Raw genomic sequence first — 25,746 nt, 5'->3', positions numbered from 1 at the left:
ACAGGAAAGCAGGGAATAGAAGAAAGAATGAGGTGTTAGCAGCTCAGTTCGATGCATTATTAGCAGATTGAAAACTTGACAGTAACTGTATCATACAATGCAATAATAAATAAAGACTTAGCTGGAATGACACTGATGTATTTTATACTGGATATTACTCGGCAGTGAGCTCACTTATGTACTGCTGCATATCACAAAGGAAGTGTGATCTCACCTGCTTGGAGCTATTCACTTACACAAGAGATAGGACCAGGCAGATTTTATCATTCAGCGCAGCGCTGAGCTAAATAGATGTAGATGCAGATATCTTTAGTTTTTTTCACCCTCAGTCAAAGCAACACCTTGTGATTTCCGAAGGTAACTTAGGAGTTGCACAGTTATGGGTGGCAGCTCATTGCTGTAACCTTGTGAACTCCAGCCCAGAGGACTGAAATTATGCCGAGCTGGACATTTTTCACAGGTCTAAGTTACACACCCAGCTGCAGCTCTCTGCGACCCACAATGCATTTGCTTTCCAGAACACTACACTCCAGAGCCACCCCTGCAAACAAACCTCAGAGCCAAACAGTGAGGGTGTTAATCTCAAAGGAGATGCTGATTTGAGAAGACACAAGCAAACTCCATTTAGTCCAAAAGCAATGGCTTTCCTCCACAGCTTTTAGCCAGCCGACATCTGAACCCACTTACTTTATAGCACACCAGAGTGAAGAAATGTTTATTAGATCCAGTAACCTGAGTGTTTGCACAGATGAAGCAGCAATCGTTGCAGCAGATTTAACTCTGGAGTAAATTTAACTCTGTGGCTCTATGCAACAGCCTGCAAGGCTACTCTGTCAAGGCTTCCAATTTTCTCTTCCCCAATGAGGAAATACTTTGCAAAACCTCTGATGGGTCTGGTATTTCCACTGACAATGAAACAGGGATTGGGTTTTTTAAATTGTACTTCTGGGAATGAGATATTAATCCTACTCTGTTGCAATGGGATTTGGGCTCACCTAGGCTCTTCTGGAAATCTCACCTTTGGTCATTAAAATAACTTTCTGGCACTGGAAGGATATTACACTCTAACGAGGACCAGGTCTGAAGGTTTATCCCAGCTTCCCACCTTACAAACATGAGCCATATTATGTTCTCATGTATCATGAAACAGAATAGCAAGAATGAGGTTCTTGCTCCTTTACTTAAAAGGTGACCCTGAGGTGCACATACCAAGGCAGCTATTCTCTAAGTGCCAGCCTTCTGGCGGCTGTTCGGATTTTTTTTTCCATACACCATGATCTACAATGATGGTTCTGAGTGCCAAGTAAGACCTTTGGCAAGGTCTAATGACTGTGGCATGTTTGTGCACAAAGGACTAAGGGGATCTTGCACAAATTTTGCTGCAGTCCTCTCACAGATGCAGTATTATGTTTGTCCTCCGCAGCAGGGGATACTAAATCTGAGTAGAGGAGGGAGGGTGTTACTTTCTAGAAGATTCTCATTTTCAGGCCAGATCTTGAGATGTAAGTGGGAATGCTGGACTTTCCTATCTGGCTATCCTCATACTGACTTCTCAGGACCTGAGCTCAGGCCTGTCAAACAGAGAAGATTCAATCAGGAATATTCCTTTAACTCTACCTGACTGTCCTGGAGTGAGACTTGTCTGGCAATGCAAAGCCCAGAACCAGGCCCCATTGCTTTGAATGGATAACTGTACTTGTTGTGGAAATTTTAGATAGAAAAAATATCCCCAGTGAGGTCAATTTGAAATTTGGTTCGGTCACAATTTATTCCATTTTCTCAGAACTTGTGACAAATCATACTTTTCCCTCTGCTTCATTGTTTCTAATGGATGTTCCTGTCCCTTCCTCGTTATTTCTCCTGGTGTTTCTTTTTCCTTTGTTATTTGTGGTTAAAAGAAAACTCTCCACTTACTTTCAGATGCTCCATCTGTATGTTCAGCCTGACACTGCTGTTCAGCTGGGAACTGAAGGGGGCTGATACAGTTGTCCCCCAAAAAACAACTAGAAAACCCCACTCTGTGACTGCCTAGAGTGACCATCCTGTCTAAATTATGAATGATTATCAGTCCTGATTAACCTCTACATATCATCATCAGTGCTGTGTCCTTCCAAGTTTAGGTTATCTCAGAGGCTGCTTGTTAATTTTAAGCATTCCCACTGGTTTCTGACTACAGGAAAAAGCAGACATCAGCACAGCTTGATTTAGCAGCACAGAAATGTGTCAATATTTTTGGCGTGTGATTCAGTTCTGGAAGAACTTGCTAGGCCTGTGTTTCTCTGGTGTAAATCAAAGTCAGCAGAGTTGCAGAAGAGGCAGATCCAGACAGCTTTTTCTCTGTTTTGCTGTGTTGTTTGCTTTTTTTTTTTTTTTTTAAGAGTTTTGCTCATTTTTCTTTTGGGTACATAGGATTTTTTGCAGAACTTAAGAGCATTATTCTAACAGGCACATTCAGCACAGAGTACCTCAACTCCAGGATGTTGGTGACATTGCCAGAGGGGAAGATCCTTCGGATGTAGTTGAAATCTCCAACATAAAGACTTCCATCAGACCCACATGTTAGGGCAACAGGAGCCAGGAGTTTGTTCCCATCTGCCAGACCATTGCAGCTTGGACAAGAAATGCTACGTCTGCGGCCATTGCCCATAATGCTCCCAATTACAGGCGGCTGCTGGGAAATGAACTGGTTTTCCCCGTTTCCTTTATGCAAGATGCCTAGAGAGAGAGAACAGTATTAAGGAAGTTAAAGGGATACAGGGAAAATGAGACTACAGGCAGCACAAACTGGTAATGCTGAATGCCAGCTGGGGAATTTGTCAAGTAGCAAGGAGGTTTATAATTTTTCATAGTATTGTTTTGTGATAGCAAAAATAAGTATTTTTTAGACCCATTACATTTCCTGCAGAAGGAAAATATGTAGGGAGAACAAGACACTCTTTACCTCTGAATGAAATACACTTTTCAGCATCTCATGAATTTTTACCTGCCCTTTCTGTTTCTCCTTGCCCTGTAATTTGAAGTCTACCAGGCAAAAATAAAAAGAAATTACATAGCTCATGGACAAATAAGGGACAGGAAGACCATGGGACATTCCATAGGGAAATGTTCAATCTGCAAAGTTTTAGAGGAGCTCTGCTTACTTTCCCTCTAAGTGTAGCGCTCTCAGCAGCAAAGCAGGCTGAATTAGATGCTTGGTCCCATACTACTACTATTATCCAGAGGGACACAATGTTTCCACCTTTGAACATGTTCTGCTCAGATTTTAAACCTCCCTGCTGCAGTCCTCAGCAGTCTTCAAGGACTCTGGGACCTTCCATTCTCCCTTAGGACCTGTGAAGTCCTCTTGTTTTGCAAGTACACTTGGCACATTGGAGGATGCCTCTGGGTGGATTTATGCTTAGTGACAGCTCCAATCTGAATAGGCTCCCTTTTGTTATTTTAGGAATATTTTCTTTGTTAATACCCTTCTTTTACAACACTACAAAGTTACACAGGCTGACATGCAACTACTTCATGAGGGCCAGCTTCTTTTACATTTTGCACACCAAAGTGTTTCTAAATGTAGGTTACTAGAAATAAGTTATTAGTAAAATACATGAGAGAGCACATATGTTGGTCAGGTTCCTTTCCTTTCCTTTTCTTGAATTCTTAGTGATAAGGAGCAACTGGGTCTTGTAATGCTGCATTAGTCCTGTTACATGTCACAGACAACCTACCACTTTGTATGTTGAGGGCATGGTGTTTGTCCAGGGACCATCCTCCAAGTTTGGAAGCATCAATTTCATAACCCTGAAGCACAGCTGTCCTCTTCTCCCACAGGATTAAGTCTGGACAGGATTCATACTCATAACCAACTGAAACTGTGAACAAGAGACAAACAAAAGACTCCCCAGATAAGTAACCCAGAAATGCAGTGCTAGCACACACTGAGTCTCAATTTAGCAGGGGTAAGAGCATTTCTACAGAAAATTGCTAATTTATTTGAAAATGTCATCATCATAATGCACAGTCCGAATACTTTTTCTCTTAAAAGTCTGTTCTGCATTTAAAAAGGTCGATGAAGTTGTAGGTGTTGGGCAAATGTGTCAAAAATTTAAAAGACACTCTTTTAAATATGTATTTTAAAACAATGGATATTTGGATTGAGACTTGATCTTGGGGGTCCCTTCCAACTCAGGATATTCTATGATTTGAGCATGTAAACCACTGCTGGACTCTCAAATGGGAGAATTTTACTTCTATCTACTTTCTTTGATAGAAGAGTGCATGCCAGGGACTTGAACTTGGTCTTGATCTTTCTTGGAAGGTAAAGATTTGCACAATTCATGCATGGGGCAGTGAATTCCTCAGAGGCAGCAGTCTCAGCCAGGTTGACTTGTGGTCATTCTTAATGTCAAATGTTTGCTTGCTGTGATGTCTAATCAGACCCTTTCAGGAGTAACTCCACTGAGCACGCTGGACTGACTTAAGAATAAAATTATGTCAGCAGAAGTAAAATCATGTTTTTGACAGAATAATGACTCCTTTACAATTTTCTCAGAAGAAGCAGGACCAGTTTCATTGGTCTACTTTTCTTCTTCTAATCTTTACAGCTGAAGCAGAGCAGAACTGCAAGTTCCACACAAATGAAAAGCAATTACATAGATCTTTTTTTTTTTTTTTTAACTAGACAGAAAAAAAGTCTGATCTTACAAGTTTCCCAGCCTCTTTGAAAAGTGCTGAGCATTGAGAGAACTCAGGATTCCCTATCAAACATAGCCTTTTGCAGAATCAGATTGTATCAGAGGAAGATGTAAGTTAGGATATGAAAACTCAATATTTTTCACTGTTCTGGAAGTGGGAATCATTGAAGGCATGAGTGCTGATGCTCTCAGACCTGCTTGGGTACTCTGGAGCTGCAGAGCTGTTTCGTGGAGCACTCCAGGACCCAATGCTGATCTAGAATCTTAAAGAGCATGCAAGCAGAGTCCTTCAGGATATGCTACCAGGACACATTTCTCAGTGTGGACTCCAAGCTGGGTAAGGCTCAGCAGAGTGTATCACCCAGCCTGCTCAAGGCAGCTGAGCCTGAGTGACAGGAGGAAGGCACCTATTCTTCCTTCTGGAAAACCAGGCCATCCTGCAACTCCTCTAAAGAGACTTATCCTCACTTGAGCTGTGAGGCATCAGTGAACCATCCTTCTGTCAACAGGAGCTGTACTTGCTAATTTGGGATCTCTCCCATTTTGCTGATACCATTTCATGGCAGCCTGAAAGGTCTAGTCTAGACTCAGTCAAAGACCTGTAACTGAATGTCCACTGGGTGTTGACAGATGGGAAGCAATCACTGCAGAACTGCATTACCTCTGCTCACTAAACACCCAGTATGGCATGGCATTCTTGAATGGGTAATGAAGGGGAAACTAAGATTAGACCAATCCTGAAGGTCAGGCACAAGGAGTGGTGGCAATCATGGCTAGGTTCTAGGGATTCCTTTCAAAGCAGTGCTGACAGTTTTTGGCTATAGGTGAGAGGCAGCCAAATGCTTCTTGTCCCAGTTAATTCCATCTTTATGAATATGATGGGAGCAGAACAGGATGAATGTGCTGGGCCATGAGCCAGAGAACGGATAAGTATTCATACTCTGTCCTTGAAAGTGTTCAAGGCCAGGTTGGATGGGCCTCTGGGCAACCTGATCCAATGGGTGACAACCCTGCACAGGCATTGGAACTAAATGGTCTTTAAGGTCACTTTCAACCCAAACCATTCTGTGATCCACCTGCAGAGCAAATCTGCAGGGACAATTTCTTGTGTCTGCAGTCAGACCACACTGATCTAGGACAAGGTTTGCCATTGCCACTTAGCTGCTTCCAAAAGGAGACACAAACCCTGGGGTCACTTACCAAAGGCTTCTGAGAGCCCATACACCTTCTGGCTGTAGACATCTGTCTTATCCCAGATGAAATAGTAGGACAGGTCTGGAGCTGCTGCGAACCACTTTCTGAAGAGGCGACCCTCAACAGCCACCATGAGGTGCACTTTCATGAGGTTGAAGGGGATGGTGGGGTGGGTCATGCTGATCCGCAGCACCGATTTGTAGCCAGCTGTGCGACTGCTCAGGTAACTCACTTTTATTTTACTGCCGGAAACGTTGATCTCCTCTTGTAGAGCCTGTGGAAAAGCAATCCACGAGGTGTTAAATCAGCAGCCAGCAGACAGGAAAAGGCAGTGAAGCTGTAATTTATCAAACACACCTGTATAAAAGCTCTGGCAGACATGCCTAAAAAGGCACCTAGTAGGCATCAAGTATGAAATCATACACGTAACTTAGAGGGTTATTTCTGGAAGCCAGGAATGTCTCCCCCTTTCTCCATCTCTGTTACATGGGAGGAGAGGGGAACAAAGTATCACATTAAGTCACTGTTTACAAAGGAACTCACTCTTAAAAGGAGTTCCAGGACCCATGGAGAAAAGAGGCTGGGATCTCAGATAATTACAGCCATCAGTTTAGCTTCCATTTTCTCTCTTTTATCCTCATAGGTTTTAGAGGCCCCTAATTTTTGTCTCCTGGCTTCCTATTCCCAGTAAAATATCATGCCACACTTGGCTTGTATCCTTAAGGGTGTTTCCTGGCCCTGATCATAATATGCAATTCTCTCCAAGACATTAGTCAATACTGATTCCATCCTCCCTCCTCTGACTTATCCACCTCTCCTTCTTTGAAACTGCTCCTCTCCTACCTCACCTCTGACCCTCTCTATCTGATCTACCATCTACCTCTAGACATTTTTTTATCTGTGTCCTCACCCTTATTTTCTGATCTCATATTTGTTCCTACTTATTCTGGTGCTTGCTTAAAATTCCTTTCCTTCTGAGTGATAAAGCTCTTGGCCTGATCTACTACCTTTCCCCTCCCTTGCATTCTTCCTTCTTTTTCTTTTCCAAACTCCTCTGTTTTCAAAGTGAGTTGCTTCACTTTCTCCTCCAGCCATGAGTGTGGGTATTTCTGACTGACTGGGATAGTTATCTCACAGGTATCCATTACAGTACAAAATTTAAAAAAAGACTGAAGAAACATCAGGGAAAGCTTTTTCTGCCCATGTTCTGATTTGAGAACAGAGAAGTCTGGATAAAGATGGGATTTTCAGCTAATTTACTTGCTAAAGTATCACCAGATCTTAAAATGTCTTTTTTTTTTTTTTTTCCCTGGAGAAATGCTTGAATAGTTTCTGGAAAGTACATCCCTGACACCATGCTGATCTTTCAATGCAAAATGCTGAAAACAAAATCTTAGGAGAAAAAACTTGTCAGTTTCAAGAAAACTTCACACTTAGGTAAGCACCCAACTTGGACATTTTCAGCACAAGTCAGCAACCTCTGGTGAAGATTGAAAAACTAAGGTAGAAGCTTATAAGTGAACTGGAAAGCTTGGTCTGCTAATGGGATGTGTTAAAAGGTCACAGCTGGCACAGTTCTCCCCTGTGCCACTTCCGAAGTTCTTCCGTGTGCTACACCCTAAATGAGCATGGAAAACACTTCCCTAGCAATAACCATCTTTCTGAATATTAAGGGTGGGGAAGCTTGAAAGCAGGTGGGTCAAGAGAGCCACGCATCAGGAAGGGATCACATCTATCATGGCATGATTCCTGGGACATCCTGTGCAGGGCCAGGAGCTGGACTCAATGATCCTTGTGGGTCTCTTCCCACTCAGGAGATTCTAGGACTCTATGATCCTCGTGCCTTCCAAGTTATGTCACTCCTATACCCAACTCCTTCAATGTGGGTGCAGCAAACTTCCCTAACATAGTAAGTTGTTCAACTCTTACAGGTTTTCCAGTTAGCGTTATCAATAATGACAAATCTTGTCATCTGCCCCCTGCAAACACCTTTTCTGAGATGTTATCCAAGGCTCAACACTTTTTCAAGTGGTAACTAAAAGGCTCTGAGTGTTGCAGCATTTGAAAAACAGATATATCCAGCAGTTAAAGCCCCGTTCCGCTGTGCTCATAAATATTTACCTTCTCTAATGCAGTCTTTTAAATTTACATATCTCAGCGCTTAAGAGGCTGAAATATGATGGAACTGGGAAAACCCGGGATTTTAAAAATATATTTTATGAGATCAGCAACAAGCTGGATGGGGAGCAGACACAAGCTGAGCCAAATTGCAGTAAAGTTGGTCCCTTGTATCAAATCTGTTTTCATACATAACCCCATTAGGATAAAAACAGGCAGAAATAATTGTCACGGAGATGCTATTTGGAAAGTCTGTTTCAAATCCCTGTTAGAAGTAATTATTTCTCTGTCATGACCTATCTCTGCTGTCTGCCATTCCAAAGGAAAGGTCAGCCCAAGAGTGCCAAAGTACTGAGCAGCACAAGGGGCTGTGTTTAAAGGTGTCTGCTTGAAGAGAGGGTTCAAATACTGATTCAGATGACTCAAAATATATTTGCAGTTTGTAAGTGGTGACAAACTAGCATCAAAACAGGGCACTGGTAGGGGGGTGTATAATTCAGTAGGATATTAGTAGGAGAAGAGGGGGAAAACAAGCTTTAAAATAGTCTGAATGTGCTAAAAGTAACAAGAGCTGAATTGTGGCCTTATTTCTATTTGATAATTGCTGTTTGGCCCAGACACACTCATATGCTGTGACTGCAGGTCTTGTGAAAGACTCTTAAGAGTTTATCCCACACTAAGCAATATAATCTGCTCTTTTAAAGAGGTCCAGCCATGAGGCTGGGCAGGCAGAAGAGATGCTTCTTCAGGCTTACTGGGGATTTACACAGTGCAGCAATTTTCACTGCCATGTTCCCTTGGCTCTGTGGTGTCGATCTGTTCTTGTCTCAGTAGCAATTTTTCTACTCTTTGCATGAGACAAGGTAGGAAATCTTGTTTCTGTGTGTTGGGTTACACATGTCCACATGTCTCTTACAGCTACTCTTCACTCTGCCAGCAGACAGGCAAGGAACAGTCAATGTCTTTTTTTTTTTTTTTTTAAGTAAGATGCTCAGAGGGAATTTTAAGAAGGAAAAGCTTTTAGAGTACGATTTAGAGGCCTTAACACAGACATCTAGTGCTTTTGAAACATTCTATGGTATCCAAAACTTCTGCAAGGGCATGACAACTCTGACATGGACCTTTTTGACATCTTCACCTTTCTGAAGTTACAGCTGGAGGCCTGAAGGGACACTTCAGGGCATTCTGAAGGGCCCCAAATCTGTCTGTTGGCACCTGAATCAAACATTAAAAATGCACTACTGGGTTTTTTGAATGCATCCGGGTAGGGAGTACTGCATTTATTTCTGCATTTATTTGTTGGAGCTCATGAGGTTCTTATCTATCCACTTGTCAAAATCTCTTTCCCGGCCCTGCTATCTGCCTGTCACCTCCTCCCAGCTATGTGCTCACACCTTTTATATTTAACATTTCCCTACTGAGAACTGTGTATTATAAAATGCAGCTGCAGGAACTGACAGCTAGGTTATTTTTTATTGTATGTACATCCAGTATAGAAATGAAAAGTAGTCCATTTCTGAACTGAAGTACAGTCAGGACTCTGCCACAAATCAGATTCTCTTGTAAACTCCTGCACCACAAACTCTGCTAACCTTCAGCTATCAGTATTTGAGGTGGCATATTGATTTACAGGTTTTAGCTCAAACATATGGCACACAGACAAAGCACTGTGTTCATCATGTATGGGATTCACCTTAACTTCAGAACCTCAGTTAGGTGTCTCCTCTGAACTGCTCTTTTTGGTCTTCCTACAGCTAACAGCAAATAGAGACAGACTCTTTAGAAGGTTGGTGTTGCCATGTAAACTTAAAGAGTGGGATTCAATTCCAGTTTAAGGCATCTAAATCCAGATGTCAACTTTTGAATATGCTCATGTGAGGTAGGCATGTAAACATCAATTTTAGTCAGTGGAATCTAACTGATACCATCAATGAGAATCAGAAAGCTTCAGAGTGGTCAGCTTAAGTGATGTGCGGACTCCACTGATGGTACTGATTAGATTTCCGTCAGCTTTAATGGGAGCTCCGACATTTGGCACATAACCAGACCATTGCGCATGAACCCCATATTTAGGTGTCATAATCTCAAAATTAATCCTTCCTAGGTATGAGATTCCCTAACTACAGGTGTTTAGTGTGATTTGGGATGTCCAAGTGATCTGCCATGTGCAAGGATTTGGCAGATACATGCAGGACACTGACAGGGGGATCATTCTGGATTGGCAGTTGGAGGCCAAGCAGGACAGTTCAAATGGCACTAAGTATCTATAATGAGGGTGGTAAAACACTGACACAGATTGCCCAGAGAGATGCCCCATTCCTGGAAACATCCAAAGTCAGGTTGGATGGGGCTCTGAGCAATCTGGTCTAGTGAAAGGTATTTGTGGTACCAGAAAATGACTGAGGTTATGATCACAGTTGCACTGTATCAGTTATTTGCTTCTTTCCCAGGCAGTGCTGACCATTATCGTTCATGGTGTCTGTTGGTTTAATAGAAAGATGTGGAAACCAAGATTCTGAACCAAGAATTTACAACATGATGGACTTTACAAGATATGGCACTTAATTAGTTATTATGCTGGGACAAACATGGTGACTGTAATTGAAAATTAGTGTGAGAAAGGATCATAAGACTTGGTCCACAGGGAAAGGTAAAGAGACCACTAGCTTTATTTGTTGCTGGGTTTAGCACCTGGTTTATTAAAATTAGAAGATGCAAAGTTACTTCTTTCCTCATTAATGGTACTGCAACCCCAGTGGAGTCACGTCGGAAGCACACAATTTGTCTCTACACTTGTTATTATTTCCACCTTGGCAGATTATTGTCCCTAAAAGCAATACACAGGACATACTGAATGCTGGCATCTAAAATCCAGGGAATAGCATGTCCAAGATAGTAAAAGCTGAACGCTGCTACATCCACATGTTTCAACAGAATGAGTGTTTTTAAGGAAAATTGATAATTTGGTTCTTTGGACTATTCAGTTTAAAACACAACTTTCCATTTGAAAAAACACTTTAAAGCCACAGCAGATTGTTAAGCATCTTCATCTGACTCACACTTCCTCAAAAAAAAAGGGATAATGGGGATGAGAAATTAAAGGTAACCCTCTCACTCTGCTCATCTATTCCAAATGTCATGAAATGCAACAAAACTGAGGTGCTCTGCAGGCTGGTGCCTTCTCAGCCATCTGCTGGCTGACTGCACGCCTCAGCAGCTGTGTAGTGTGGGGGTTTGACTTCCAACCATGAGGAAGTTCACTCCACCACTCCACCACCAAGGCTCATAGTTCCCAGTGGGTGGAATTTGATCCTGCACAGAAGACAGGCATTAGAGCAGAGGAAGTGCATCAGCCTGGTGCTGGGCATGTTGAATACCAAAGGGTTGACCCCTTGCTTGTTGTGGGTCACACAAGGGTCCCAGCCCATGTGCTGTCAGTCACAAGTGCTTTGCCTCCATCTCTCAGGGATAAGGGGAAAGAAATCTGGTAAAGTGAGTGCCTGAGAGTGAGAGCTCCTGGCAAATATCTGGAAAATGGTGCAACAAACAGGGAATGCTTCTTATTAGGAAAGAAAGAGGACAGCTGCATTTGTGTTGCTCAAAGCTGTTAAAAGAAGCACAGAAAGGAGATGGGGGTGATCACGCACTGGCAGAGGCTGCCCAAAGAAATTGTGGATGCCCCAATCCCAATTTAAGGCCAGGTTGGGATGGAATTCAATCCAGTTGAATGGAAGTTGTCCCTGCCTATGGTAGGGACACACAATCCATTAAGTTCCATTCCAACCCAAACCATTCTACAATTCTATGAGTTATTGCCCCTCGGCTCAGACAGCTCATACCTGGATTTCAGGAACAATAGGACCTTTCTCTGAGCAGGAAGTTGCAAAAGCAGTGAGTGGAGATGGGGAGACCACAGGGTTGGGCCGGGCGAAGTTACTGAGGTCACAGCTTGGGATCTCATTCTCTTCGTGCCGCATGACTATGGTTTCCATCACGAAGAAGCGATCCCACGGCAACCACAGCGTGTGCTCCTGGGTGATGAAGGGAGCCCGCTCAAAGTGCAGGATAATGGAGATTCCACCAATGGTAACAAGATCAAAGCTGTTTTAAGAGATGGAATACAGAGTTAGTGCAAGCACTACCCTATCTGTTTGTAACAACTCCCTAGCAAGGACCCCAGAAAAATAACTGCAAGAAATATCATCAGTCACATTTCATGAACCTGGAATCTGCAGCCCAAAGAGGCTTTACCTGAGTAACAGCAAGTGTCAGAGGCAGAAGTCCAAGCTCAGCTTCTTTGCATGTTGTTCTCATGCACATTGAAATCATACCCATCCCTTTTTTGAAACATGTTTATCTTTGTTGGTGCTTTTCTAACACCAATGTATTATGACCATACATACTCATTTTCTTACTTTTTAAAAAGTATTTATTATCCAAGCAAACACACAGATTGGATCAATTCACATGATGAAATAAACTACTTGGAAAGTGGTTTCTCTGACACATTCCCATATATATTGCATCACCTCTAACCTGACTAATGCCTAATGCAACCCAGGGAATACGTAGAGCCCAGTCATGGACTGAGCCTAGTCTACTAGAAATACATACTATGCAGGCTGTCTGTGTGCCACAGCACTCAGCACATGATCTTTTTTGAGTCTAAAGCATTTAGAGCAGGACAGATGAGTCACTGCCTGTGGTCTCTGACTTCACCCTAAGCTACCTCCAGCCAAGTGGCTTTTCTGCCTGTGCTAGGGTTGGATAGCAAACAGCCTTCCAAAGCTGAGTGAAGAAATGCTACCTTGATAAGGAAAATATTCCTCCTCTGTATGTAAAGATGTCGGGAAAAGGTTCTGGTGTTTTTCTTAGTTTTGTATTTAAACTTTACATCTTGTCACAGATGGAGATTTTATCAAGTACCATGGTATATATCTACTATGTATAGACCCAAAAAAGAGGCATTAAGTTAAGAACAGACGGGATTTCAACAGAAATTGAAGACCTCTTGTTTTTGCTCCTTTGTGTTTTTCTCGCTATCTCTTCGGCTGCAATGCCAAACGTGCTTCAGGCAAAGAAAGTTTTCTCATTCCTGCTTCTCACTTTCATGCTTGGTACTGCTGTATGACACTCCCACTCAGAGTTTATGCATGTGGTCAGGCTCACTGGCTTCAACAGAGCTGCTCATGTGCTTAAAGAGCTGTGAGCATAAGTGCTTCTCTGCATGAGAATTGGGATCTGAAACACTCTGATTGCCCAAAGCCAGACTTGATGAACCTTGTAAATACATGGGAAGAAAGAAGGTGAAAAAAGTATTTTAAATTGTTTTTAAAAATTAATGGTGAGGCTTTCTGTGGGTGCAAAAATCCCAGAGAAGCAACAATGGTAATGAACTATTTCTAAAAAAAAAAAGTATTTTTCAAGCCATTTTTTGGGGGAGCCTTTTTTATTTCATGACTGATGGACTGAGGTGCCATTTAGCAAATATGATTATGAAAAGAAGGTTATTCATTGCAGAATGTTGAATTGAGTCCATGAGAGGAAGTGCAAAGCACTTCAAAAAGCCAAAGCCATGTTTATTTTACCACTTGAGCTGGGGCATCACGTTCCCAGACCTATGGAGCTTGGCTTGTAGCAGCTTTAGGAGTAACTTCCTGGTCCCTGCCAGAAAAGCTGCACAAGGTTTGTACTCTGATGTGAATGTTTTTAACAGTTAATTAGCATTTGGCAAGTCCTTCAGCTGGGAGGGAGACGCATGCTCTGCATGGATCTGGGCACTGAACGGACCAACAGGAGGAAAGAAATAAACATTACAAATGATGCTCAACAAGTTTTTAGGCAAATTGGAAGAGGTTTTATTCATAAACACCTCCATCTCATCCCTGTGGCTTCACTAAGCCCCATCACTGGATCAGGGATGGGAATCTGCTGGGGGGGAACATTCTGAATCCTCCTGCATCCCCAAAACAGGATGCAGAAGGGAAAGCACCCCCTCCATGTCAGGCTCCAGCAGCTGTGAAAACAGAACCATGCAGTATTTTTTAACAAGCAGTGTTGCTCATGAGCTGGTTTTCCCAGAGTTCAGCTTTCAAATTACCTTGATGAACTGAACAAAAGGTGAACCCAAAACCAAACAGAAAACCCAAACTGAAAAAACCTTCCTCCCAGTTTCCCTTAGTGAAATTAAATTTAACAGGAGGAAAACTGTCTTGGGATTCAAGGAATGAGATAATTTTATTTCTGTTTCTGCTGCTGATCTCTGATGTATTTTTTATCACTCTGAAAAAATCACACTTGTTGTACAGTTGTATTGTTGTTTTTCTCTAAAGACTCTGGAGAGACAAGCTGAAGGATGGAATTATCTATTTATCCCAAGCAGGCTTAAAAAATAAAACTCCCCACAGGAAAGTGTAACCCTTTCTCACCTCTTTTCTCTGAAAGTTCATGTATTTGGTACTTCTGAGAAAGTCATGCCAAACCGGCTAAATGTGATGTGCAAAAAAGTCTGGAGACTTTTGTGCTGTTTTATTAACACTGTTCCTACAATTCAGGGATACTGAGGACTTGCAGCTTCTCTAAACTACCATTTTAATCAAATTTAAAGCTTAATTTAAAAATATGGTTTATAATCCAGTACTGATACTTTGAACTGTCTCTTAACTTTGCTTTACGGAGAAATGAATACAACAGAGGAGTTTGAGATTTGTCATTTTATGTTCATGCCTTGTTATATGAACAAAGTATCTGCTGCAACAATTAGGCTAAAAACACATGCAAGCCTTGAAGTTATAAAAGTTTTGTTCAGTCTAAGTAATGTGACTTAAACATGACCAGAGTTTCATTATTTCAGGCTGTATCTGAGCAATGTAATAGGAGAGACCTGGAATAAAGTGAACCCCCTCTTACAGGGGTGAAAAATTTAGTTCACTGTAATTCTAAAACTGAAATTTTACTTACTTATTTTGAAACTGGATCATGACCCAAAAAACCCCAAACCTGGAGCAACAAAATCAGCTTAGGAACCAATCTAGCTAAACTGATGCAATTGTATCTTTAAATTCCCTTACTTTAAAACCCCAGTTATTTCCCTGCCATCAGTAAACTGATTTACTAAATCAATTTAAGGCAACTCAGTGCACGTTTTCAAGAATAGATATTCATATGGTGAATATGCCAAATAATAAACCTGCTGAGTTTTATGCAGTTATCTCATGACCTCTGGAACAAGGTAACTTCTTGCATGCCTGCTCCCATTTATTCTCCAGACCAGAACGACACTGAAGATGGGAGAGATGACCCTGTTTGACTGTGCATTGCTCTGGACTGGGAATGCATGCAGCCTGCTGCTGTAGGTCAGGAATAGCTGCTTCTTGCCTAAGAGCATCAATTTCTTAAAACAAAATTGACATAATCACGTGAAAACTCTACTGTACAAGAGCTGATGAGATGTCATGTTCTATTAAAAAAAATTACTCAAACCCATGAAAAAGATAATAGAAACTGGAATAGCATGAATTCTTTATGTGATTTTGAAAGTGCTTTACAAATAGTATTAAACAAATACTGTAAAAATCAGTAAGGAATGCAAGGAAATGCTAACTCCCTTTTACAGGCTGCTTTGCTGGCCTGGGAAGGTCAAGAGATGCATGTAATGGTACCTACTAAATCAGCAGTGGGGCTGGGATTAGAAATTAGGCATGTCTGACAACATTTTCTGCCCTGACAAATTTTAATTTGAATGGTCTTAAATAGTTCAAGATAATTTATAGACCACTGAGGAAGTCAAGGACAGATTTCATGGGGCTCTGAGCAAGCTGGTCTAGCGGGGGGTGTCCCTGCTCATGGCAGGGGAATAGGAACTAGATGATCTTTAAGGTCCCTTCCAACCCAAACCATTCCATGGTTCTATGGATTTTGGTGTTCTTTAACCTGTCCATTTATGGACAAGAGGTTTCACTTGTCCATAGAGTACCTATGGAGTACACAGATGCACTGATGTGCCCGTTCATCTGAGAAAATGCCTGAATGCCTGAACTTAGCCAAGTTGGAAAGTATTTTTATTACTCTGGAAGCTCAGCACTGCAACTGGACAATTTGTTTGATGTTGGTTGTGAACCAGATGTGCATGAGGTTTCTGTAGAAGCAGACTGATTTGAGAAGAAGGTGAAGAAAGTGAAATCAGAAGAGCTGACACCACAGAGTCTGGGATTACACTGACCCCCACCAGCTGCTGACAGAAATCACAGCTTTAGGATGAATCCCACTTGGTCACAGATTCCTTGCTCCAAGACAGCTGATCTCTGTCATTTTTATCACTTGGAGCTGAGTATCTGCTGGGGCCTGAGTCAGCAAACTGCAGCCCTGAGCTCCTTGAAACTAATTTAACTTTGGGAGGCTGGCAGCCATGCCAAGGAGCCAGGGGTCCACTGAAGCCTGGTGGAGCATACTGATGCTCTGGCTGCATTGCTTTTTGCCCTGGGTCTCCTGCTCAGCTGGACCTTGGGAAGGGCACAGCATGGAAGGAGCATCCCCACCTTGAACTGCTAGTAGAAGCAGATTTGTAGTGGGGGGGGAGGGGTTTGCCTTTCACCACCCAAGAGCTAGAAAGAAATAGTTGAACATGACACAGTAGTTGGGTGTTGTATATATACAAAGAAACAGACAGAAAAAAAGGTTATGACAGGCATTATTGTCCAATAAATTTTTAGGCATATTGATCTGGTCTGCTGGACACAGACTTTGAGCTGGTGCATACACAGCAAACTGACCATGAGAGTGTGGTTTGGATCCTACTTTCCCACCAAGTAGGTTCAGTAAGGTTGACAGAGATACTCTTAAGCACAAATGTTCAAATTTCTTCCTTTTTGCAGTAAAGCCTAAGCTTCTGGCAATGAGAAGACACCAGCTCCAGAAGTGTCTTTTTATGACAGAGACCACTAGTTTTCCTGGAATGCCTCTTTATTGTCTGCATTTTATATTCATGTCGTCAAAGAGCTGGAGCATCACTCGGAAAGCCTCGGAGTCCCCATCAGTGTTTCAGTAGGTGCAAACACCCCTGAGTGTGAACAGCATCAAGCACATGTTGCCAGCACATGTTCCTCTCTTTCATTACAATTCTGTTTCTCTGGCCAACTTAAATGAAAGTTGTGGAATGGAGAGGTGCTAAAGTCCACAAATCCTCTCCCAAGTGCTAGTGGCTAGTAGTCAATACATAGAGCATGTGCAGCTCTACACAAACGTAACCCCTTATGTTACGTTTTTGTTCTTAAAAGAAAGAGAGCCAATTAGCACTGACAAACAAAAGATAAGATGAAAGACATTCCCAATTCGCAATGCTTTTGTGTTGGTTGAACATGATTGCTCAGATTTTGCCTCTAACACAACCGTAATCTTAATGACCTCTTCCTAATCATTTCAACATGAATTAGCAAGACAGAGCTGCTGGGAGCAGGAGACATCTTTTTTTTACATGCACAGGCAGTGCATTATCAAATTGCTGGCTAAAGATTCGAGGTGATATTACAAAGTCAATAATAATAAATAATAAGGATAGGATAGGATAGGATAGGATAGGATAGAATAGAATAGAATAGAATAGACTATTCATTTGCTAGGGAAGTACAAGGATCATCAAGTCTAGCAGCCTGACCAATTCAGGGCTGATCAAATCAAACCATATTATTAAGGGCATTGTCCAAATGCCTCTAACACTGACAGGTTTGGGGCACCAAGCCTCTGCAGGAATGCTGAGGTTACACTTGGTGCAGGTAGCTTGGTGTGCAACTGCAGTGTGAGCTGCAGGCTGAGCTCTGGGAGGGGCAGGAGGCCAAACCAAAGCCTGAGGCATGAGGCAGGGAACTGCCCAGTGACCACATGGAGACACACAGGAGCTGACAGCTCCACACTTTCCTGGGCTTAGACTGTGAAGGGATAAAAACCCAAGGTTTCCTTTGTCTGAAGTCCCTCCTTGAGGGCACCAGCTTGGGCTGTTACTTTGTTATTGACCCAAGATTAAATTGTTTTAGGGACCTGCACATCTGAGGCTCTGCTATGGGAAACCTGGGGTCTAGTGGGTAAGGTGTGACTGTGTGTGAGTGTTGGATGTAGCTGCAAAGGGGCTTCAGGCCCAACTCAGGTGGCGTGACTGTGACTGCCAGAGTGGCTACTGGATGGCTGGACAGGGAAGTTTCCTTAACTGGAAGGCTGTTCCAGTGTTTAAGGACCGTCTCATTGAATAAATGTTTCTTCGTGTCCAGTCTAAACCTCCTCAGTGCAGTTTTGAACCATTCCTATGAGTCCTGTCAGTGGATACCAGGGAGATGGTATCTCAGCACTTCCCTCTCCACACCCCCTCCCCAGGAAGCTGTAGGAAGCAATGAGGTCACCCCTCAAGTCTCCTTTTCTCCAAACTGGAGAAACTCAGAGTCTTCAGATGCTCCTCACAGGGTATTCCTTCTGTTTCTGTCACCACTTTCTTGCCCTCCTCTGGACACATTAAGGGACCTGAACATCTTTCTTACATCATGGGGCCCAGAACTGCACACAGTGTTCTGGGCAAGGCTGCATCAACCCTGGATACAGCAGGACAATCCTCTTTTTGACTGCTGGTCATGCTGTGTTTGATGCACTACAGGATGGGGTTTGCCCTCTTGGCTGCCAAGACACACTGGTCCAACAGCTTCATTTCAGCTGCTGCTGGCCAGCACTCCCAAATCCCTGTCTGCAGGGCTGTTCTCCAGCCACTCCTCTCCCAGTAAGTACTTGTGCCTGGCGTTATGCTGTTCTAGGTGCAGAAAATCCAGCATTTTGACTTTTTAAATTTCATCCCATTCATCACAGCCCAATGGTTCAAACTACCTAGATCCCTCTGCAAGGTCTCTTGCTCCTCAGGAGAATCAACAGCACCTCCCAGTTTGGTATCATCAGCAATCTTGCTACTGGTGCATTCAACTCTTGCATCCAGGTTGTTGATAAATACACTGAACAAGACTGGCCCAGGAACTGAACAATGAGGAGCAGCACTGGTGACCAATCACCAGATAGGTGTAACGCCATAACAACCAACAATAATGCATCAACATCTTCAAAAGGCATCCGTAATAAATGTGCTCTTGGAAGGAGTTTCTCTTTAGTGTTCATGGCAATAATGCTGTTACTGCTGCTTGAACACTGTAAATCCCATGCAGACATCCTACCTGCCATCCTGTCTGCTGATTGTGTATCCAAACAGAGGGTTGTTGACAAAGCTGATGTTCACTCCAACTAGAGGGGTCCCATCTGCTGTCATCACCTGGCCTCGAATCACGCACGCGTGTCTGCAAGAATGAGCAAAAAGATAAGAAACAGTAAGTCTTTCTGACAAATGGAGTTTTTTCCTCTGTTCGTGTGGCTGGGAATTCCTATGGATTAGAAAGCTAAGGCCTTTATATCCTGTCAAGCTGGAGGCCATGCTGTGTGTTTTGATGGTGGGATGCTGCCTTTGAACGCTTTCTCAGGCATTGTGTAAAAACCTTTGATACTCAAAGTGAGGTTTACAATTACCCTACTCTATAAAAGCAACTGCTGCAGCACATACTTCATTAACTATAAACGTCTGTAGGATTCACAACATCACACTGGAATTTCACAGAATCACAGAAGCTCCTGAGTTGGAAGGGACCCACAAGGATCATCAAGCCCAGCTCCTGCCAGTGCACAGGACAGCCCCAAAATCACACCACATTCCTGAAAGTGCTGTCCAAACAGTTCTTGAACTCTGGCAGGCTTGGTGCCATAACACTGCTTCAGCAGCCTGTTCCAGTGCCCAACCACCCTCTGGGTGAAGAATCTTTTTCTAGTATCCTTTTCTAATAGTGTCTGAACAATACTGCCCTAATTAAAAGCAAGGTGCATTTTAAAATCACAGCGAACAGAAACCTACCATGCAGTGCATGGACACATTTAAGGCATAAAAGCCACAGAAAACCCTGACCAAGGCTTGGCAGCTCATTTCTTTCCCATTTGGGAAAACCACAGTAGGTAATTTGCCAGGTTCAGAGAGCTTCCTTACCATCTGCCTGGGGAGCTGAGCACACTAATAGGATGGGCTTTTTCTTCCCTTCTTTTTCTTCCCAAGTTTGGTAGATTGCACCATTTTATAGGCTACATCTATTCCAACTACTCTGCAATAAGATCTTTTATCTAAGGATTTCAAGGATCTTTACAAACACTGATTAATCCAGCCAGATTGGTATTTTACAGAGAGAGGAAATAAAACATAGAATGATTTTCAGTTGTCCAAGGTCAGCCAGAAAACCTGCAGTAAAGCCAAAGACAAATTTTCTCGGTTCTTATTCCAAAGTCTGTTTCCAGACTTCTAAGTCATTACTACATTGCTACCTTAGGAGCTTCCTGTAAAGACAAAACATCATATGTCTGCGTGAGTGTCTGAACCCAATTTTTGGCTGAAGGTAACTATTTTTCTGAGCAGCAACAGCAAATTGTGGTGTCAGTGTGCTAACGTGACCCAATGAATAATTTCCCTAACTGCTGTCTTGCTGGAAAGCAGAGATTGAAAGCCAATGTTTCTCCAGGTGCATAACCAGATCTCAGCTAGAGTAAATCATCCCAGCTGCACTTCAATGGAGCAATGGTGCTTTGCTGGTTCACTGAGGCAAAGGATAATTTCTGCAATGTTTTGTAAAGATGATTTCATACACAGATCATTAGGGAAAGATCCAGTTATTTTCTTACAGTCTACCTAAAAATCTGAGATTGTATAATGCAAGGAGGTAAAGTATAATTTCTATTTAATAAAGGCTGCACAATTTTTATATTCCACAGTACAGCAAAGAGACCATTTGCCAGGGAGTCTTAAACAAAATTCCTACTGATTAAAATGGAGAGCTCCAATTTTATCAAAAATTACTGCAGCGATGCCAAAATGCATCTGCAATCTAAGATGTGACTAGATTCATATATAATTTTGGAATAGGTCATAGGAAAATGAGATACTGGAAATTACTTTTATGTCACTGATTTTTCTCTGGTGTATCATCACTGACTTCTTAGGAGTCATGTAGGAAAAGACTTGGACCAAGTTTGGAGGTAATAATCCTACAAACCTAGAATGGCTTGGGTTGGAAGGGACATTAAAGATCATCTAATTCCAACCTGCCTGCCATGGGCAGGGATACCTTCCACTAGACTGGTTTACCCAGAGCCCCATCCAACCTGGCCTTGAACATTTTCAGAGATAGTGCTAATGTGGGGAATAATATCCTTAATACTTCTATTACTTCTCCCATTGAGGCTCTAACTCAGCTTTCCATATGAAACAAATGGAAAATAATAATCCAGTACAGTATTATGCATATCACTCTCTAACACACAGGTACAGCGTAACTCGAAAGGATCACGATGCCATGGAATATGCTTGGAAAAATGTAAATGCCTGGAATAACCCCATTGAATCGACAGGTCTCCATCTGCAGTGCAATTTTTGCACAAAGTCAATGTGTCCAACCACATCTCTGAGCCAAGAGCAGAACCTAGGTCTTCTCTTCCCAGATTTTTCCATGATCCTCTCCACTCTGCCCCATCTTCTTTTCCATTCTTCATAGACACCAGAGGAAAGGTTTGAAGTTACCTTCTCTCAGCTTCTCATCAAATGGACTGCACATTTTGTGAAAGACAAGGAATCACTGCAAACTCTTTCATGGATACTAAGGCCTGAGTATGAAGGACTTGGTGTTCTATATCAGCTATTCAAGTAAACACTGCAACTCCAAATGTTTTCAAATCATAGAGACAAGACCATACATTTCTGTGGACATAAGAAGAACACTTCCACCTGTTCTTTTTTTTCTTCCAAGAGTTCAAAGCAAGTAAAGGAAAAAATACATGTTGCAGATGTCTCTCTTGCTGCCCTACACTCATGTCCAGGCAGTTGCAAAGTTCTAAGTAACACTGCAAGCACATTGGCCTGAGGGATGTGCTTTATATCCACAATCATCTGCTCCACTACATATCACTGACAACTGTTTCTACAACAAGCACCAGCACAATGTGGACAAACAAAGAGCTTCCTCTCACCTTGGCAGCTGTAGCAAATGCTTTTGATGCCCCACCTTTGGAAAGAGGCTCAGTTCCCATCCTGGCCATGCTTCCCTGCACTCAGCCAGCTCCGCTAGCACACCTACGTGCTGATGGACTCAGAGACTGTCTCCTCTCAGAGAAGCAGCTTGTCAGCAAGCCCAGCTGCATCCACCATCCTCCTGAGGACTATTACCATTGCTTTATTTCCATGCTGTAAGGAAAGATGTTGCCACTAAAGGGACAGCATTCCCAAACCACAGTGATAAAAAGAAGCTGGAGCAATATGCATGAATCTGAATCCATTTAAAAGAGAGAGGGATGGAAACCGGAGGAAAACTCAAGCCCAGACTGTCCCTGATGAGTCTCAAATCTTCTCCTTCCCTGGGTGATAATATTTGCCCCACTTGAATAAAACAGTTCACACAGTGCATTGGAAGCAGCTGGGTTCTCTAGTGTCAACATGTCCTTTCTGGAGGCAAGATCGAGTGTCTACAATGCCCCAAGCCCCCCAGGAACCTGGTTAATGCTAATTTAGTCAGCTATTTCCTTCAGTTGACCTTGGTCTAAATGCAATTACCCTACAAAGAAGTTAAGTGGTACAGCTAAGATGCTCAGCTCTGCTAGAAGGTCTCCAAATGCATTTACATAAAATTATCTCTCATGCTAATAGAAGAGATTTATTCCATCAGTCCAGGCCTGCTAGTTCAGAGTGTTTTCTGCAGCTGAACAAAATTCAATTTCTCATAGCCTGAGCCTCATCTTTCCATGAAGCTATTAATAGATTCCACCTATTGCCTCTGGTTTTTGGTTTGCTTTTGTTTGTTTGTTTTGTTTTGTTTCCCTCACTACATTACATGAGGCTGTATGGCCTCTTGGTTTACAAGGAGAAGCAATCTCCATTTTTCCTCTTCTTTAATTAGACTTTTCCTTTAAAAAAAAATTAATTTGTCCATAAAAGCTCGCCTGAAAGACCAAATAATTGTCAAAATGCTATCTACAATGCCAGATGGTGTATCAGACAATTTTGCACTGCTGCTTTGTGAATTCATCCTTTATTCCCAAGAAAATTAAATTAAGTCTTTCTGGTCAGATCTGGACCATAGTGGCAAAACAGACAGGGGTGCACTGATGCCTTTATGTTCCTATTGCTCAGATATAAATAAAGTTTGACAGACTGTCAACAAAATTCAAGCAGACAAAACCAGCCTTAGAACAGAAGCCAGAAAAGTAAATTCCACAAAAGCCATTTCACCTTATGGGAGCACAATAAAGATTTGCCTTTAATACTAACTCTGATCCAGTGTCTCACAACTTAGACATTGGTCCTTCCAATATACACTTTACTCACAGATGTTTTCTGGTGACACAGTGCTTGGCATTTGGAAATAAGAGAAAAATACTCTTCTGCTAAGCATTTTTCACTGGAAGAAGAAAATTCAATGCATCTAAATCCCACTTTTTCTGCAAGAAATGTATACTCTTTCCTTGACTGAGGATAGGGGCCATGGGAAATCTCACTCTGATTAATTTCTGTTGCTTCTCAAAATACTTCTAACATAACTCATTGGGCCTTGTCATTTAAAGGTTTCAGATGTGTGAAAATGGTTATCCTGATTGCTTAGCCATCCTCAGCCAAGTTATTAATAATAAATATTTTAATTTGACATTATAAATCTCTTTGAACTTACCACTTTCATATTTTATTGGTATATATAAGTATACACACATATATAGAGGATTTATCCTTCTGCTTGGAATAAAACTTCAACAGAGCTCCACAGAAAAAAAATCTAGAAAGTTATAGTTCATTGGGAAGAATGTTATTAATGAAATTAGATGATCTCAAATCTATTTCTTTCTCTGCTACAGTCTTTCTGTGTGACACTAGTCATGTCACCTGGTCTATGTCTTTTTACTCCACCTGCAAAATAACAATCCCCTCCTTACATAGACATAAGAAGAATAATTGTAGTAATCTGATAATCCCTTGTACAGGGATTTTTACATTCTAATAGCAGTTCATCTGAGATATGCTCAGGCTGGTAAGTGCCTAGAAGTACAGCCATTTGCTACAATCTCTTGGCTTCACCTGCTGTGGCCTTTTTGCTTGAGAGTAAGAGAGGATAAAGCAAAAGGTACCTTGCCCATTTTGGGTTGAATGCACCTGTCTACTGTTAAACAACCTCAGGGCAGTCTAGTACCAGGATAGATATAACACTTGGTAGAATGCCAGGTAAAAGCTAAGGGCATCATGATCAAACACACAGACTCAGAGAAAATGCCTGAGCTGGCAGATGAAGGACAAAAGAAGAAGAGGAAAGATCAGAACACAGAGACGTTCAAGTTCATTGCTTGTGGCAGCATTTCCCTCAAAAGCTGTCTGTAAAAACAGTCCTGCCCACTTGCCTCTTAACTGTAGAGAAAAACCCCCTGATAGTCTTTCCTTGAACTGAGTCAATCTGTCTGGCTTTTGTAGTTCTGTTTAGTTGTAGGAAAAGCTTAAAGTCAAAACCTATGTACTGCTCTTAGCTGCCATCTGAATTAATGAATTAAGGTTAGGAAAAAGAATGCACATGATACTTCTGAAGGTCCCCTTGTTAAAAAGAAAAAAGGCACATTTATATAGGAAACAAAAATTGAAGAGCAGTCACCCAGAATGACCCCCACACTACCATGGATAGCACAAGTGAGTTTCTGAAAGGGTTTGGCACATGTTGTGCAGCTGAGATACAATCCTGCTGGATTTAGCAGGTCCTAGTGCAATAGGACATGGAATAATGGCTCTAAACTGAAAGAGGGTAGATTCACACTAGATTTAAGGGAGAAATAGTTTATGATAAGGATGGTAAAACACTGACCCAGGCTGTGAGGAGAGGTCATGGCTGCCCCACCCCTGGAGACATTCAAGGTCAATCTGGACGGGGCTTTGAGCAACCCAATAGAGTTGAAGATGACACTACTTAAGGCAGGGGCTAGATGGCATTTAAAGGTCCCTTTTAACCCAAACCATTCTATCATTCTAACTGATTAGGCTTATCCAAGGAGTTTGCACTAAGGGAAGCACCAGAACACCGATGTCAATGTGACAAAGGGACTAAACACATTAAGGTTTGACCATATTCCAAATGGGGACCTGCTAAGTGGCACTGACTGACATGGCTGGCAACAGATCCTGCCATTGTGCTTTGTGAGCAGCTGATGGAACAGGGACCCTGGAGAAGGAGAATGGGTCATGAAGAGCAAAGTTTTTAAGAGCTCTGAATAGAACCAGTAAAAGGAAGTCAATTCTAAGCTGTTCGCAGCAAGAAACTGCACCTGCCCAGTTTGTTTAACCTCCTCAGTGAAGGTAATTATAAGGTTCCACCTCTGAAGGATCAGGAGATGCTGATGATTATGGGGGCATGGTCCTTAGCTGTTAACCTTCTGCAAGAAGCCTTCTACAGTATTTAGATATTCCACAAAAGACACAGTAAAGCCAAGTGAATGAAAAGCTCCAGTGAAAACCCATTCCTTTAATTGTTTGAAGAAGGACAGGGGAAAAAGCCACATAAAGCTCAGATACTTTTACAAATGTGGCTAATGAAATTGGTATTTGAAGTCAAAGAAGAACATGCTTATTAATCAATATTTATAGTAACATCTCTAGATGCAGATTTTATTCTTGCTGCCTTTT

At 42.1% G+C, this 25,746-nt stretch overlaps 1 protein-coding gene across 4 annotated transcripts in view; it reads right to left on the bottom strand.

The window, feature by feature from the left end:
- Positions 1 to 25,746, bottom strand: part of TENM4 (teneurin transmembrane protein 4) — a 917,609-nt gene that overhangs the window by 65,348 nt on the left and 826,515 nt on the right. For all 4 annotated transcript variants that reach the window (XM_085066138.1, XM_085066148.1, XM_085066158.1 and 1 more), the window contains 5 exons: positions 19,193 to 19,312; positions 11,834 to 12,095; positions 5,883 to 6,150; positions 3,717 to 3,860; positions 2,466 to 2,715 (listed from right to left, as the gene is read on the bottom strand). In XM_085066138.1, the coding sequence (XP_084922264.1) occupies positions 2,466 to 2,715; positions 3,717 to 3,860; positions 5,883 to 6,150; positions 11,834 to 12,095; positions 19,193 to 19,312 (1,044 nt within the window). The remainder of the gene's footprint in view (positions 1 to 2,465; positions 2,716 to 3,716; positions 3,861 to 5,882; positions 6,151 to 11,833; positions 12,096 to 19,192; positions 19,313 to 25,746) is intronic.

Source organism: Lichenostomus cassidix, chromosome 1 (assembly GCF_008360975.1).
Source record: "Lichenostomus cassidix isolate B80296 chromosome 1, HeHo_3.0, whole genome shotgun sequence".
Taxonomy (NCBI): Eukaryota; Metazoa; Chordata; class Aves; order Passeriformes; family Meliphagidae; genus Lichenostomus; species Lichenostomus cassidix.
This window is presented reverse-complemented; position numbering and strand designations above follow the sequence as displayed.